Source organism: Ictalurus punctatus, chromosome 27 (genome assembly GCF_001660625.3).
Source record: "Ictalurus punctatus breed USDA103 chromosome 27, Coco_2.0, whole genome shotgun sequence".
Lineage (NCBI taxonomy): Eukaryota > Metazoa > Chordata > Actinopteri > Siluriformes > Ictaluridae > Ictalurus > Ictalurus punctatus.
Window position 1 is genome coordinate 6275001 of NC_030442.2, and position 17500 is coordinate 6292500.

General features: G+C 37.2%; 1 protein-coding gene and 1 long non-coding RNA gene across 8 annotated transcripts in view; both read left to right on the plus strand.

The window, feature by feature from the left end:
- LOC108259605 (ADP-ribosyl cyclase/cyclic ADP-ribose hydrolase 1) overlaps nt 1-17500 on the plus strand; it is a 37633-nt gene that overhangs the window by 460 nt on the left and 19673 nt on the right. For both annotated transcript variants that reach the window (XM_017459226.3, XM_017459224.3), the window contains exons 1-2: nt 1-110; nt 16572-16701. The exon at nt 1-110 is cut by the window's left edge. In XM_017459226.3, coding sequence (XP_017314715.1) covers nt 1-110; nt 16572-16701 — 240 coding nt within the window. The remainder of the gene's footprint in view (nt 111-16571; nt 16702-17500) is intronic.
- LOC108259607 (uncharacterized) lies at nt 117-7861 on the plus strand. Of its 6 annotated transcripts, XR_008393615.1 has the most exons (9): nt 117-1016; nt 1373-3748; nt 3833-3967; nt 4160-5078; nt 5250-5341; nt 6461-6587; nt 6974-7094; nt 7285-7358; nt 7529-7859. It is a non-coding gene; the product is annotated as an uncharacterized LOC108259607 (long non-coding RNA). The 6 variants fall into 6 exon arrangements; XR_008393614.1 differs by having other exon boundaries at nt 4160-6342; nt 7529-7861; XR_008393612.1 differs by having other exon boundaries at nt 5250-6587; nt 7529-7860.

The following is a 17500-nucleotide window of genomic DNA, read 5'->3' on the forward strand; positions in this document are numbered from 1 at the left end:
TTGGGAGTGAGTGCAGCTGGGAAAAACTCCGCCAGCTCCTCGGACAGTTTCAAGAACGTCGTCATTACAAGATGTGAAACATACCTCAAAGAAAACGGCAACATGTCAGGGTAAAGTGATTAGCTCCTTTTGTCTTTTTTTGTGTGTGCTTGTAGGTTGCTGCCCTCCCCCTTTTTAAAAATAAATAAATAAATAAATGATTCACTGGAATAAAGTTGGTGTGACGTTGGACGTTTGATATTCGCGGAAATTAAGGGACCGTCTCTAAAGTTACATACGACATTGGTAAACACGGTTCTAACTTCAATAGCATTTGAAGCGAATGGCTTAGTCACACAACCAACAGTAAAATGTTCAACTAGGTGTCCGCTATAATGCACACCTCTTAGATTTCTGATATCTATCAAAATAAGCTATGAAATCATATGTAAATTAGACATGAATTTCACTGCAGAATGGGCCCATACACAAAATATACCATTATTTAAAGCTCAATAGCATTTGAAGGGAATGACTTACAGTCAAACAACCAACTGGAAAGTGTTCAACTAGGTGCCAGGTATGAGAAACACCTTTTATATTTTTGATATATATTAAAATAAGCTATTAAATCATATATAAATATTGAACATATAAACAAATAGATATATAAAAAAAAATTCATGTATTTATTTATTTTTCACACCAAATTGTTGAGGACCCCGGGCGCCCCCTGGCGGCCCCCACTTTGAAAACCAGTGCATCAGACTGCAATCGGCATCATGGCCAGATATAAAAAGGGGAAACGTAAAAGAGAAAATGACCTTTGGGCAAAAGGCTGGTGGCAGAAGTCAAACAGCTAAGGCATTTCTTAGACATGGCGTTGGAAAAGGAAAGGCAAAGTGGTCCACCCTAGCTGTCTATATTTTCTATTCCAATCCACCGAATAAAAAAATTGGCAGCATGGCAGCGAACTGTTTGGACAGAGGACAGGAAAGGTGTTCGAGGACAGGTGCTTCAAACAGACAGAAGTTCTGGTAAATATATTTATTTGAGAATGTAGTGTTTCTGAGTTTTAGGGAGTAGCTAGATAAAATATCTAAGTAACTATCTTAACTTGTTTCCCTCATTAGCTTGACAATTAGCCTCAAGTAACTAGGCAGCTTGGTCAAAGCTATTTTATTTTCACTTAATATTGATTTTTGTTTTGCACAATGACAGGTAAGGCGTGTTGCTCACAGTATGTACAGCATGCATAGAAACACAAATGTTGGTTTTTCTTGATGTTCAGGTGTCATTGAGTTTGAAATGATTTTTAATACTGTTTTATATAAATGTACACACACACACATACATATGTTATTATATATGTTATTATATGTGTACACACTAGAATTGGGGTACTCTTTCCTGGACTCATGTACTGGGATAAATTTGTACTCGAACTTGACATGGACTCGAAAATGTTTCAGAGTACAGTCGAGTCCGCCTCATCAAATATGATGAGGACATTGAGGACAATGAGGATATTGATGAGATGAGTAAAGGGCACAATAAACTCAATCAAACAAAGGAATGAAGAGATGAAGACTATCCTTGTAACAGGGAAGATGACAGGAACAGCACTGTTGATGAAGATGAGAATGCTAATAATGATGGCACATGTTCAGGGCAGATAAGCAGATAAGCAGAATGGAACAGAGGAAAGAAGGGACAAAGATTATTCTTGTGACAGGGAAGTTAAGGCTGGCGAAAGGAACAACACTGCAGATGAAGATGAGAATAATGATGAGTCAGACACAGAAAACAAGACCAGGTCCAAAGATTTTTGTAGTGTCCATAACAACAAAAACCTGGCAAAAAAAATAAATAAAGCCACATGCAGGCTCAACCCAGTTACAACAGCCCTGGGCCGATGTCTTGTATGAAGCATTCAACAAAGTAAATCCTTGCTGTGTCCTTTCATTCAAGTATCAACATGTAAAATGCAGGAAAAATCGTAAAAAAAAAAAAGAACACCTTATTTCAGGGCACTTGCCGTTTGTATCTTTGATGATTGCTCAGCAAAATACAAATTTACAATTCGAACAAAGCCCAAACCATTCCAGAAGCATATTGACATCCCTGTTGTGCGATTGAGTGATGTGACCCACAAGGATAAAGAATTGAAATCCAGAAATGCCAAATTCACCAAAAGAGGAAACATTGCAGCAGCAGTAGCAAAAGGAGTAAGCCAGCACTATCATTGAGAAACACACCACCAGATGAGATTTTGGCTGGCAACATCTCCAGATGCCTTACTATGGATGTCTTAAGAGTAATATCTAGTGAAATCAGGAAAAGCACCAGACTCCATGATGATGTTATCATGGAGATGATGCTCTGCCTGAAGATCATGAAGGAGTGCAGTGGAACTGCATCACAAATTGCAGGCTATATTCCACACTTACAAGTGGACCCATTTAGTGTCCATTTGTACACAGATTGTGGTCTACGAATAGTGGCAGAACATTGGAAAAACTCACCCCCAGTCACATTACATCTAGATGCTACAGGCAGTGTCATGTGACGCATCCCCAACCAAACCAAAAGAATCCTTTATTATGCCTTTGTTCTACCTGGAAAGGGGAAGGATACGCTACTCCTTCGTGTGTCTGAGTTGATATCAAACGAGCACTCAATACCAACTCTCACGTCTTGGCTGATGGAAACACTGAGACAACTGTGCCAGATAATGACACGGAAGGCCTTCCGTGTCATATGTCATACCGAGTTTAGCTGGGCACTCATTGGTAGTGTCCTCCTGGCCTTCAATAAAGAAAGTGTCTCACCCTATATAAACAGAGCACATCTAATTGTCAGCCAAAAAGTGAAAAGTGCAGATGCAGTTAATTTCACAGTGCTCCACCTCTGTTCATCCCACATAATAAAGGCTGTAACCCAAGGATTTTCAAAGACAACTGGTGAGTATGCTGTAAAAGAATATGCCGCCTACTGTTTTGGTCTTCTTCTTAACAGCACCACCCTACAAGAACCACTTTCAGGATATGTCTACGTTGCTCATGTCAGTAAACAATTCCAATGCGGTTATGGAAGCAAAAAACACACTGGACCAAAAAATCCTGAAGTCCAAGCCTACTACTATGTATGAAACACTTCCATGTAGAAGACATGGAGAGGAGCAGCAACATCAAGACTATATGTGGCAAATCTCCCTTCACACGTTTATTCAATGGTGTTGTAGAGAAGACCAGGTGTACACAGACAGAGAGTGGCAAAAAAGAATGAATTCTACTGCCCAGGGATCATTAATGTTCTCATGAACACCTACATGGGCATTTTCCCCCTTTCGAGTGGCATATTGCTTGGGGACCTGAGCAGATGCTCCAAAGAGAATACTAAAGAAATAAAAACAAGGGAAACAGATTGCCATGTAGAGCAGTGGTTCTCAATAGTGCAGAATCACATACTACGCAGAAAAAAGTTCCTGCGGCCTGCAGATTTCATTACAAAGATGTTTAACTCTCTGCAAAGAAGGTACACACAGCATCAGATGATGCATAGTCTTGATAGTCTGTCTCAAGGAACATCTCCAAAGCAACAGACCATTGACCAACAAGAAGGGCTATGGGCCAAGAGATCACAAACTCAAAGACCATTGTTCAAGCATCGTTCAAAGTATTTTGATCCACCAGAAGCAGTGCCCCAACCAAAAAGACACAAGACAAAGCAAACATCTGAGGATCATTCAGAGGACACATCAGTCCAGGTATTATGCAGTTCTCAATCATAAAGCTTTTGTTCACATTAATTCATACCACCTTTTATATTATATTCAAATATCCCATTGCAGATCCAAGCTCTGTGGTCTAAGAAAGAATGTGAGATAGTCATTGCCGTTACACAGTCAAAGGACAAAAAAAGGTCTTATATCCTGCATCATTCAGAGCTGAAAACACTCCAGCCACATAAATGGCTGGTGGGGGAGGTAAGAAAAAATAATTCATACCTTTGGGAAATGCGTTGCTCTTATGACAATTGAAAAATAATCTGTGACCATAGAAGAATATATTAACTTACGTAAAAATGACAATGTTAGCCATTGTTGAATATATTGAATAAATGTTAATGAAATACTGGATGAGGTAACTATAATTTATTTTTAATCTTTTGTTCTTAGACAATCCAATGCTAATTTCAAGTGGTGGTGAATAACAGAGACCAGGGACACAAGATTTTTATACTAGATCATTACACAGCAAGTGTTATACTTCATGGAGAACGAGATGAAGTACGGAGAAACAGTCTCTCAAAGGTAAAGATTATCTTTATCTTTAATTATCTTTAATAATTGAATTCAATAAAATTTTATTTATATAGCGCTTTTAACAATGGATATTGTCTCAAAGCAGCTTTACAGAAGCAAACACAGCATACAGATTTTAAGTGTATCAATTTATCCATAATAGTTTAAGACAGTTACATAACAATGAAATGTCATAAGTGTTTTATTTTATTAAAATTTTTTAATTTCACGTGAACTTTGATGACTATGAGGGAATGATAAGTTTCCTGAATGTCAACGGGAATCATTGGATATTTTTGGTGAACGCATTTTATAGTCCTTTTTTAATATACATGAGACACTGTTATATTACTCTATTCTATAGAGGATGTTCATAATTTGGTTGGCTTGAAAAATCACATTGAATAAATGTCCAGATGAGCCAAGACTATTCAAACACCAACCATCAAAATTCAAATACAAACTAACCCGCAGCTGCGGGGGTTTCCTCCGGGTTCTCCGGTTTCCTCCCCCAGTCCAAAGACATGCATGGTAGACTGATTGGCATGTCCAAATTGTCTGTAGTGTATGAATGGTTGTGTGAGTGTGTATGTGATTTTGCCCTGTGATGGACTGGCACCCTGTCCAGGGTGTACCCCAACTTGTGCCCGATGCTCCCTGGGATAGGCTCCAGGTTTCCCATTGACCCTGAAAAGGATAAAGCTGTATAGAAGATGGATAGATGGATGGACTAACCCGTACAAGGCCATATGCTTTTCACTACACCACACACAAGAGTCTGTACTAGTTGAATGTAAGTATAAATGAATTAATGAATTAATTAATTCATTCATTCATTCATTAATCCATCCATCCATAATTTTAACTTTCAGGCCAGACTTTAAAACCAACCTGAAAGTTTTTATACAAAACTTTGTTTTGTAGTTTCATTCTAGTTTCATCTGTTTTTATTTATCTTACACAGTATCTCCATGCAACATCCAGCCAGGTGTTTGTGGTAGACCCAGCAGGACATGATGAAGAAGCAAAATCCATGCATGCAGCCACTAGATTTCAGTAATATTTTTTAGCTTGTTATATATTGTACTTACAAAGATAGGTTACAAATTAGACAAAAAGCATGACTGTGTGAAGAGGCCCACTTCTTTTTGATGTGTTTTCTTGTCACAGGGTATTGAACGGTGAATGATATGCTGTGTCCTTTTCTATCTTTAGTAAATTAAACAAAAAATTAGATTTTGGACCAAACTGTATCAGCTTGAAAATGTAAAAATTTAGAAATATATCTTGAAAAAACAGTTCTATTCCTCCTGTTGGTGTTCCAGAGACTTGGCATAGCTCTTGCAGATCTCTGGATCCTTAACAATTATTTTCGTAAGAATAAAATGACAGGCTTAGAGTCTTTTACATTGTGTAGGTATACTAGTCTTCTCATAAGGTTTTTTTTAAAATGCTGTCAAATCCTTACAATAATTTTACTTATTAACTTTTACTATAAGTAGCAAGCAATTCACAATAATTGTTAAGTGTAAAGTGAGTGAGATATGTAAAGACAATAATTACTATATACTACATATATAGGAAATTAGTAGTAATAGTAATAATGTTTTAATGCTTAATGTTATCCTGTCAATCATTTTGATTCGCTTAACACACTTTTTTCCAAACATTTTGTGTTTTAAGCACTAAAGGAAAATGGATAATGTTGCCTTTCTAATAATATCATTATATTTATATGGCCTGTAAAGAGAACGGAGAGCACAATGCAGAACATTCGTTTAAATTGACTAACAAAGTGGGTCTCTTAAATAAAAAAGATTCATAACAACATTTATTGTTTGTATTTTGTACTAATATTTGGTAAAAAAAAAAAAAAATATGGTTAATAAGATGAACCTTAAAGTAGTTTAAATCACAAGAATGTGTTTTTATTGGTTTGGGGGCTTTTTTGCTTTATTGTGGTAGGGATAGTAGAGAATTGACAAGGCAATATAGGATAGAAGAGTGGGGGTGTGAACGGGAAAATACCCTACGAGCTGGAAAACAAACTCTTCACGGTAGGAGAGAAGCAATTGATTTGTCACCTTTCTCTACATTTAGACTCAACAAGATTTAACAAATAAATAGGTTTTTACATGAACAATGTTCATGATTTTCTTTATTTACACTGCCTAGAGAGTACTTCAAAATGAGAAGAAACTGTCTTAGTAAATGTGACTGGGTGGACATAAAATGGAATGGAGGACAAATTAACCATTCCACACAACAGGACTGGTACAGCTGTGGAGTGTTTGTCATGCAGGTTGGATTTCCTCATTAAATTGTACGACATAAAGAAAAACAAAAAGTTTCTTCTTATAAACTCTGACACAGTTCTTATGAATTTGTGGAGCAGAATGTTGACTTAATTCAGTCTTGTAAGAACCCTGTAGTATACCTAGACAACAAACCAGAATGGAATGGGTAAATTGAGGTTACACAGAGGAAGGGTCACAGCAAACTCTACTTTATGTGGAGGCTCAGGCCCTTCAATGTTTGTTCATTGTAGATTAAGCAAATAGTGTATTGAATATGATTAATGGATTTAGATGTATGTGTTTTGTTCGTTTGTATGTATGACTGCTGTGGTGAAACAATCTCCCATGGACAATAAAAAAAAAAAACATTACCTTATCTTCTCCTATGTAGATGGCAAAAGAAGTTGTTGGTGCGTTTCCAAATATCCCTTGCCATTTGACTATAAACTCATCCAAGGAGCACATGGAACATTTGCTACTGACAATGGCAGAGGAACTTCTGAAAGCCTCAGGTAATTTATTACTTGTACAAAAACGCCTGTCATTTAGACTATGGTATAAAGTATAGATTTTTATCACAGAAAAACCTCACATGTTGTAACATCATACTAAGTATTAGTATTAAGTAGTAAACATATGGTAATGCTATTTACAGTATGTACCATTTGCCAACAGAGCTAACCTATAACTGCATGTTTTCAGTATTCAAGAGGGGACATTACTGCTCATTATGTGCAGCCTCAAAACCCCTGGGTGGTGATGCAAAAACATTTTGGGTGGGTAATGTAGCAATGGTTATAACATTTTTATGGGCACACCATTTTGTTTACAAGTGTGTTGTGTGTGTAAGAGAGTGAGTGAATGAAAGAGAGAGACTGTGAGAGAGTGAGAGAGAAACTAATTGATTACTGAGCAATTTGATAAGATTACTATGATCATTTTTCAGATTGAATATCACTGCTGCAAGAGGTGGTTTCATGTGGCATGCCTTTCTATGTCAGAGAATCAGTTCAAAAGGGCTCAAAAGGTTGACTGGAAGTGCTGCCTATGTAAATAATTTTTGATTCCTTTGGCTCCCATCCACAAACTAAACATGTACATAAATAAATATAAAGAAAACAAATAAAAATGTTTGAAATATTAAAACATTCGTGGATCATCATTTCTTTTAATTATTTCTTTTTATTTTTAATTTTTTTATTATGATCATTTAATTATTAATAGGACGTCTATTTTTTTAAGAAAACCATTCAATCCAGTACGAGTCATTTTAACCCCCTTTATGTATTCGTGAAGGTTTTTTTGGTTCATGCATTGTAGGGTTAAATATCAAAACTCTAAAAGGTGTTTCTCATACCTGATACCTAGAACCCCACTTTCCAGTTGGATTTCCGACTGTAAGTCATTCAATTCAAATGCTATTGAGTATATTTTGTGTTTGAGCCAATTCTGCAGTGAAATTCATGTCTAATTTATATATGATTTAATAGCTTATTTTGATAAATATCAAAAATCTAAAAGGTGTTTCTCATACCTGACACCTAGATGAACACTATCCAGTTGGTTGTGTGACTGTAAGTCATTCCCTTCAAATGCTATTGAGCTTTAAATAATGGTATATTATGTGTATGGCCCATTCTGCAGTGAAATTCATGTCTAATTTACATATGATTTAAGAGCTTATTTTGTTAATATCAAAAATCTAAGAGGTGTGCATTATAGCTGACACCTAGATGAACACTTTACAGTTGGTTATATGACTGTAAGTCATTCCCTTCAAATGCTATTGAAGTTAGAAACGTGTTTAACAATGTTGTATGTAACTTTAGAGACGGTCCCTTAATTTCCCCATTTCCGTGAATATCGAACGTCCAACGTCAAACCAACTTTATTCCAGTAATTGATTCTCACTATAGTAGCTGTATGCTTACCATGATACTAAATCGTTTTCATATAAAAATAAAGAAAAACCCTCTCTGTTCACCTGAGGCCTGTTTCATGAAGCCGGTTCCGATTGTACTCAGGTAAGTTTTAGTTTAGTTTTAGCAAACTCTGTTTTTTTGGTCTCAACAGGTGTACAGGATTGTTTATTTTTTATTTTTTAAAAGTTAAACTTACGCTGACGGCTGACCTGCTCCGGAGTAGTGATGTGTCCTTCATCCCCATAGGTTCTGTACAGGAAACAGGAATGATTAGTTGACCTCTCGAGTCTTGGGTTCGAGTCATTCGTTCATCACGTCACAGCCCCACTGCATTCAGCCTATGGTGTGGTCACGTTCATTTCAGAAGTCATTTCGTTCATTTCAGTTGAATATAATTAAAATTTTACATCCCATGAATGCCCCATAGGCTAAATGCATCATGCAGTACCAGAAACAGAAATGATTAGCTCACCTCTCGAGTCATAGACTGAATGCAGCGGGGCTGTGACGTGATGAATGAATGACTCGAACCCAAAGACTTGAAAGGTGAACGAAATATTTCTGTTTCCTGTACAGAACCTATGGGGACGTTGCAGCGCATGCGTGGTCATAAATGAATGAAGCACTCTCTGAGACAACTCGTTGTTCCGGAGTCATATTAAAGATTCATTCCAAATGAAAACCTCATTCATGAATGACACATCACTACTCTAAAGTTACATACGACCTTGGTACACAGCTGCCGGGAATGGTGTGGCAGGGAAGCAAATGCCACACCGCCTTTAGATGAGTTGTGGCATTGCGTTTTAATTGTGTTTTTCCTTTTTTACATCATACATTTTGTGCATTGTATCAAATTTTATCAGAAGTATTAACAATACTGCTTAATATACAGCTAATGTATAATATTGAATGAAAATCGAATTAGGCTCCAATGAAGCCTCTTGTTCGGGCATTGATCTGTACTTTGCACGTGAAACATCCATTAACGTCAGTGGAATTCTATCTACTGGAATTTATGACACTGTTACGGCCCAGTCTAGGTTGGGCCGCACAGAGTAACCAGCTCGGGATTCAAGTTGATTGATCTTTAAATAAGGGAATAAAAATGCAAACAAGGTTGTGTGAAAAAGGTCGTGGTATATTATATCAGACAATATATACATATAACTATGCAAATTAACCAAAACAGGGTCAGTCAAGGCCAAAATAATAAACAAAAGGATTCTATGATTAGGTAGCTAGCTTACCTAAAAGGAAAGAAAAGAAAATACAAATATTCTTCCCTAACTACCTAAGCAAGAAACAGAGACAAAAGGAATCCTCTCCCAAAAGAAATGGCAGCCACACCCCTACTGCCAGTGAACCAAGTGAACATATATATATATACACAAGTGAAGAGAATACTCAATAACAATATATATGTAACAACACTCGCTAGCTTGCTCAGAACGAGCATGTTTGTGGCGAGGACTAGCCGACAACCGATCGAAAGTGTACATCGTTAAGAACAGAGACCTAAACGATGTAACTAATGTTGGAACAAACTAGCGTTATTTAATCCACTTGAAAAAAGATTGCGATAATTCCATTCCAATTTCTTGAATGGAATGGAAAGTTAGCTACTAAACTGTTTCGATGTCGAGGAAATTTTTTTTTTGCCGCGCTGCTCGCACTGAATTAAAGGGCTAGTATACTGGTGAAAGATTTAAATGAAGCTGAGTTCACAAAAAAGGTATATATTGCACAGAAAAATTTATTTGTAGAGTAGTATATTTCATATCCAGTTAATGTTAATATATGAGGTTTTTTAGAATTCAGTCAATTAATTCTGTTAATATAAATTAATTACATTCAGTAAGTTCAGAAATCTTACTTTAATCTTCAGAATTTAGTTCATGTGTTAATGTTAATTTGAGTAATGTGTTTTCTGTTTATGAGACCAGTTACTGTGAAACAACTTGTTGAAATGGAAAGAATAAAGTTTTTATTTTCATTTCTTTCAGAATTGTGGAAAAAGGAGGCATAAAAGGCAGAACCACCAAACTATCAGTATCGGCCAATATCACTCTGAATAATTGCTTATCGGTACTAGCTGAGAAATTTAGTATTGGTGCATCTCTATTAATAATGCATAGCTGCTTAGGGCTTCCGTAGATTGCTGTGGACTGTAGGTCTGTTAATTTGGTGGAAGGGGGTTGATGGAAGTATTTCTAATTGTGTCTTCTGATACAACCTAAAAGTTTATGTAGTAAATTCTATGTTGAATCAAATAAAATAATATATTTCTTTCTAAGGCTACATTTTGTAATGTCTATTCAATGCTTTTCTCATCCAACACAATAATGACCATAATGAGCTTTTGGGGGATAATTTCTCAGCCAAAATTGATGTGCAATTAATTCAATTAATTAATCGGCACATCATGTAATTAATTAAATTAAAATTTTAACTGATTGAGAGCCCTAATATCTGTCTTTCTATCTGTCTATCTATCTCTCTATATACTACACATCAAAATAAATGCAACAAACCATAAGAAGGTAAAAATCAATAACCAGGAAAAAGATACCAGCTTTTAAATCTCATATCAAGTGATGATAGTTGATCATTTTGATAACTTGATAATTCAATGTTGAATATCATATAATATTGAAATAATTTTCAAGTACTTCATAAAATGGAATTTTAGTTTTTCTGTCAGAAAATAATAAGGGTGGTGTGAGTCTAGACCATTACTACTCAGCACAAAAGGGGTGTTACAAAGCCATACAACAGCATTATCCTGCTACAGAAATACAGACAAAGGCTAAAACAGGAAGCTCTGTTTTGCAAAACGGTCCATCAGTGGAACGAGGAATCCATTAGCATGCTAAAGGGCTGCTTTGAAAGTGGAGACTGGGAGATGTTCCAAGAGGCTGCAGAGGGAGACATCAACCACTATGCGATTTCGGTTGTCGGCTACATCAATCAGTGCACAGACATCATTCCAAAAACCTCTGCCTGTAAATTTCCCAACCAAAATCCTGGGTCAATGGGGATATTCGAACCAATCTAAGAGAGTGCACTGCTGCCTACAACTCTGGTGATCCAATGACTTATAAGAAGTACAAAGTGAGCAATAAGAGCCACTGGGAAGCTTCTGAATTGCTAGCAGATTAGCTATATGACGTCTATGCTCATTTCAAGGCAATCAACACTTCCACATCTACAACGCTCCCTGCTGACCCAAACACCTTCATACTTTCTCTAATGCCATTGACTGTGAGATGATCCTTCAAGCACATCAACTCCAGGAAAGCACCTGACCTGATGACATTCACGACAGTGTTCTAAAATCATGTGCTGACCAGCTTGCAGAAGATAACTTTTTTGTTAGCATGATCTGATGATGATCAGATGGGATTTTCATGAAATTCTGACAAACGATCTAGGAGGAGTTCAAAACAGTTTTCAAACATTTCAAAATGGTGCCCAACAATCACCTCAGTGGAGAACTGCATGCCTCAATGATAAGCTCACCCTGCATGTGATGACTACTGGATGGTTCCAAGCTGACCTGGAGGCTGAACTCATGGTTCCTACCTAAGGTTATGTATCTAGGATGGGATCTACTACAGTGCCCTCCACTAATATTGGCAAATATTAGCAAAAAAATCTGTGAAAGTTGTCTTTATTGTTTCACTTTTTGTTCTTTTGTTAAAAAAAAAAAAACTCACAAAAATACTCTGCTCTCATGGATATCAAACAATTGCAAACAAAACACAGGTTTATCAAAAAATCTTTGTTAAATATAGGAGTGCAACAATTATTGGCACCCTTTTAGTCAATACTTTGTGCTACCTACCTTTGCCAAGATAACGGCTCTGAGTCTTCTCCTACAATACCTGATGAGGTTGGAGAATACATGGCAAGGGATCTGATTCCTCCATACAGAATTTCTCCAGATCCTTCAAATTTCGAGATTTCAAGTCAGGGGACTGGGATGGCCATGGCAGAACTTTATTTTGTGGTCAGTCAACTATTTTTGTGTTGATTTTGATGTATGTTTTGGATCATTGTACTGCTGGAAGATCCAACCACGGCCCATTTTAAGCTTTCTGGCAGAAGCAGTCAGGTTTTCATTTAATGTCTGTTGATATAGAGTCCATGATGCCATGTATCCTAACAAAATATCCAGGACCTCTGGCAGAAAAACAGCTCCAAAACATTAAAGAGCCACCACTATATTTAACTGTGGGCATGAGCTACTTTTCCATATGGCTACCGCTCTGTGTGTGCCAAAAACCACCTCTGGTGTTTATTGCCAAAAAGCTCTATTTTGGTTTCATCTGACCATAGAACCCAATCTCCTTTGAAGTTCCAGTAGGGTCTGGCACACTGAAGATTCTCGAGTTTGTTTTTGGATGAGAGTAGAGGCTTTTTTCTTGAAACCCTTCCAAACAACTTGTGGTGATGTAGGTGACTTCAGATTGTAGTTTTGGAGACTTTCTGACCCCAAGACGCAACTAACTTCTGCAATTCTCCAGCTGTGATCTTTGGAGATTTTTTGGCCACTCAAACCATCCTCTTCACAGTGTGTTGGGACAATATAGAAACACACCCTCTTCCAGGTTGATTCATAACATTTCCAGTTAACTAGAACTTCTTAATTATTGCCCTGATGGTGAAACGGGCATTTTCAATGCTAGTGCTATTTTCTTATAGCCACTTCCCATTTTGTGAAGCTCAACAACCTTTTGCCACACATCACAGCTATATTCCTTGGTTTTACCCATTGTTATGACTAAGGGAAAATAGCCTATGTGTTACCTCATATTTATACCCCTGTGAAACATGATGTCAGGGTTGAACAAATTCCTGTTCCCAATGTATATGTAAAATATTAATGGAAATATACTACAAATATATTTTTGTTATATGAATTCATAAAATTGAATCGAATGCCAATGATTGTTGCACACCTATATTTAACAAAGATTTTTTTTTTATAAACCTGTGTTGTGTTTGCAATTGTTTGATATCCATGAGAGCAGAGTATTTTTGTGAATTTTCTGATGAAAAGGTTAAACAACAGACACATTTTCACGGCCTTCTTTGTTCATATTTACCAAGGGTGCCAATACCAGTCTGCAGAGGATTTCATGGAGTTATTGTTGTGGCCATAAATGCTAGATTTTGCTGTAGATTTTCTTTAAAAATTTGCAATTCAGCTTACGATGTTTTTTGTGCTTTTTTTTTGGAAAACTACCTGAAATGGTGAGTTGAAATTGTTTTAAACCACACAGTGGTATCGACTTTGGTATTGAGTATCGTGTACTTTTGGTGGTATCGGTACTGACTACTAGATTTTTGGTATCGTGACATCCCTACCTCCGAATATTATGGAATATTACGATACTTTGCATTAATTTCTGCAATCACGAAATCCTGAAAGGACTGATAAACACAGCTTTTGTTCTGACTGACTGCAAGCTATGCTACAGGATTTGTGCTCATGCAAATAAGGTCTAGGCTCTCTAGAAGCCGACGACACCAGTGATGTGTCACCTGCCTCAGCACTGACTATAAACGGTCTAAAAAAAAACAGAAACGGTCTCCAGTCCTGATGTCCCCTGCTCTGTTCATGCGTGCATGCAAGTAGTTTGGCATGGTCACATACCTGCCACTGTTACTTGTAGTGCATCACTGGTGGCTTCACCAAATGAATATCCTATATTCAAAACACAGTCAAAACACTGAATTCGCATGCACTGGTGCACGCAGGAAGTTAGGTACTGCATTGCAGTCATTACACCAATCTGTAGCCATTGATCCCTTTGTGGTTAATCCAAAATTCAACAGAATTACATACCTAACCTAAAATTTTAATAGAGTCAAATTTATTTGACATAATTTAGTTAGTTGACATCATACTGTCATTAGGGTGGTTTTTACTGTATTAATTCTTAACTTACATTTACATTACATTTACATTTATTAATTTAGCAGATGCTTTTATCCAAAGCAACTTACAAATGAGGAAATGCAAGCAAAGCGATATATCAAATGGAGAACAATACGAGTAGTGCTACTATACAAGATTTATAATTAAGTTCTAGAGAAGCAAAGTGTGCAGAGTAGAGGTGTAAGAGCCAGAGTAGGTTTTTTGGGGGGGTTTCCTCTTTTTTTTTAGCATAATGTGGGGTTGGCGTTTAAGGGGTTAGTTAGGTGTTCACAGAAGATAGTTTTTTGAAAATAGTGACAGATTCTGCAGTCTGGATTGAGCTTGGAAGTTCATTCCACCACTGAGGGACATTTAGTGTGAAGGCTCTGGAAAGGGACCTTGAGCCACTCTGAGTAGGTGCTATTAAGCGTCGGTCATTAAACTATCACAGATGGCATGCAGGAACATAAGCCTTAAGGAGAGTATTGAGGTATGAGGGTGCTGTTCCAGACAAGGTCTTGTACGTGAGCATCAAGGCCTTGAATTTGATGCGGGCGGCTACAGGAACCCAGTGGAGGGAGATGAAGATGGGTGTGAGATGGCTTCTTTTGGGCTGGTTGAAGACGAGGCGTGCTGCTGCATTCTGAATCATCTGAAGGGATTTGATGGAGTTGGTTGGGAGACCTGAGAGTAGTGTATTGCAGTTATCCAGTTTTGAGATAACAAGAGCCTGAACGAGTATCTGTGTAGCCTGTTCAGTGAGATAGGGGCTGATAAGTACTTCATAAGTCAATTTAATAATAAAAGAGAACCTTTAAGTACTGTACATATGTACAATGTTTCCACATGGCTATAACCCAGCAGTATTTCAAATTAAGACAACTTTGATAAACAATGTTGTCCATGTATGTGCAACATGATCAGGTCAACAAATGTTTGAGAACAATGACAAGTGTATATCAAAATTGCAAGGACAGGGGCAAGCATTTGTTTGACCAAAGTGAATTTGTGGGCATGTGTGTGTGTGTGTATGAGAAATTGTCTACCTGTGATTCTTGTCATCTTGTCATTCTTGTCAATTTGTTTTTCAGATGTTTGTTAGGCATATTTTTTTTCATGGAGGTAATAGGATTTGGTTTATTTATTAATGTCTTTTGTTACAACCCCCTAATCTTTGGGAGGGGAAGGCTTGTTTTGTGTGTATTGTGCTATGTTTTGTGTGCAGGTTCGAACTCCCTCCCAGAGTTTCCAGTCTGCCCTAGCATGCTTTTCTACCGCCTCCCATGATGACATCACTAAAAGGCAACCGTATTTAAAGAGGAAGGGGAGGATAATGTTGGAAGTAGTTACATGTGGTTGTGTGTTAGGAGACTGTGTTTTGGTTCATGTTGATTACCCTTGTGTGTCACGAGTTCCCCTTTAAGCAGCGCCCTGTGGAGCATGTGAGCGCGTGTGCACGAGCAGGTGCGCGAGCGCATGTGCACAAGCAGGTGCCCGTCATGAGACGTGACATTGTGGTTAATAGTCTTCTTTGTTTTGGTTCTGACTTGTGCCTGTTTTTGACTTTGAGTTCTCCTTGTACTTTCCATTGTGTATATATTCTCCACTGTATATATTTCTCACTTAGTTCACTGGCAGTAGGGGTGTGTCTGCCATTCATTTTGAGAGTGAGGTCCTTTTGTCTCTGTTTTTGTATTAGAGAACTAGGGAAGTACATTTATATTTTGGTTGTTTTTCTTTTAGGCAAAGAAGCTATCTAAACAAAATTCTTTTTGTTTATTATTTTGGCCTTGGCCCACCCTGAAGTCATGGCCAGTTGTTTCTATGTACAGTTGTATATACACTTGCCTATTGTGACAATATACCAGAACGTTGTTGAAAGCTGTTGGCGTCTGTCGTTCCTGGCTTCCCTTATTAAGAGATCTTTCCCTTGAACAGCGAGTTGGTTACTCTGGGCAGCCCAACCTAGACTGGAACGTAACACTTTATTTAATGATTGTAATGAAAGAAACGATTGCTGATATTTGTGAAAAATATTTGCTAACACTGTTTACTTTGTATTTCTCGAGTCTCCTTTTCAACCCAAGCTGAAATAGATTTCTCCTTGTGTAAATGGGCATTTTTCTTTTTTTATTCTTCAGGAAGAATGACTGCGAGATAATCTGGAGGGCTTTTGAGCAGGCCTACATCGGGAAAGATCCATGTGATGTTCCTCCTGATGCATATGATCCTCTAATAAATTCAGTCAAACAGGATGTTGCCTGTAATACTGTAAGAATGTTGTACTCTTACACTAAAGCATGCTTGTTCATTATGTGTAAATACCTTTATTTGTGGATACACTTGCACTGAGACTCTTGCTAACCTGCATGACTAAATATTTTCTTATAGCTATGAGAAGAGCTCCTCATCTGCAGTTTGCAGATTCATAACATTTCCAGTTGACTGTAACTTCTTTATTATTGCCCCGATTGGGGAAAATGTTTGTGCTATTTTCTTATAACTACCTCACATTTTGTGAAGCTCAAAAACCATTTGCTGCACATCACAGCTATATTCCTTGGTCTTACCCATTGTGATGAATGACTAAGGGAATTTGGCCTATATGTTACCTCATATTTATACCCCTGTGAAACGTGATATAATGATTGAACATACTGTTCCTAGTAACCCAGGTGTACTACAAAAATGTAAATGATGTTTGGTAGCTGCGTAAAATAAAATAAAATAAAAAAATCACCTGTAGCAGTTTGTAGGAGGGGCAGTTTGCATTGTCTAGGTGAGATTATCCATTGAAGCAAAAGCTCAGTTTTAGGCATAAACAATTCTTGGGAAGTGACAGTAGATCAGGTAGAGGTAAATAGCAGGAAGCTGGAGGGACAGAGCAACAATAATCTCTACTATTTGCATTAGTAAATCAGCTATTTCCATCTACCATCTACTATCTTGGTAACAGGCAGCTGGTCAGAACAAGCTAAATTTTTAAGAAGGTCCAGAATACACTGATACTTTATATTGATATGTAAAATTTAGTCCTATAGTTGATTGTAGTTTATTTCATGGATATTCT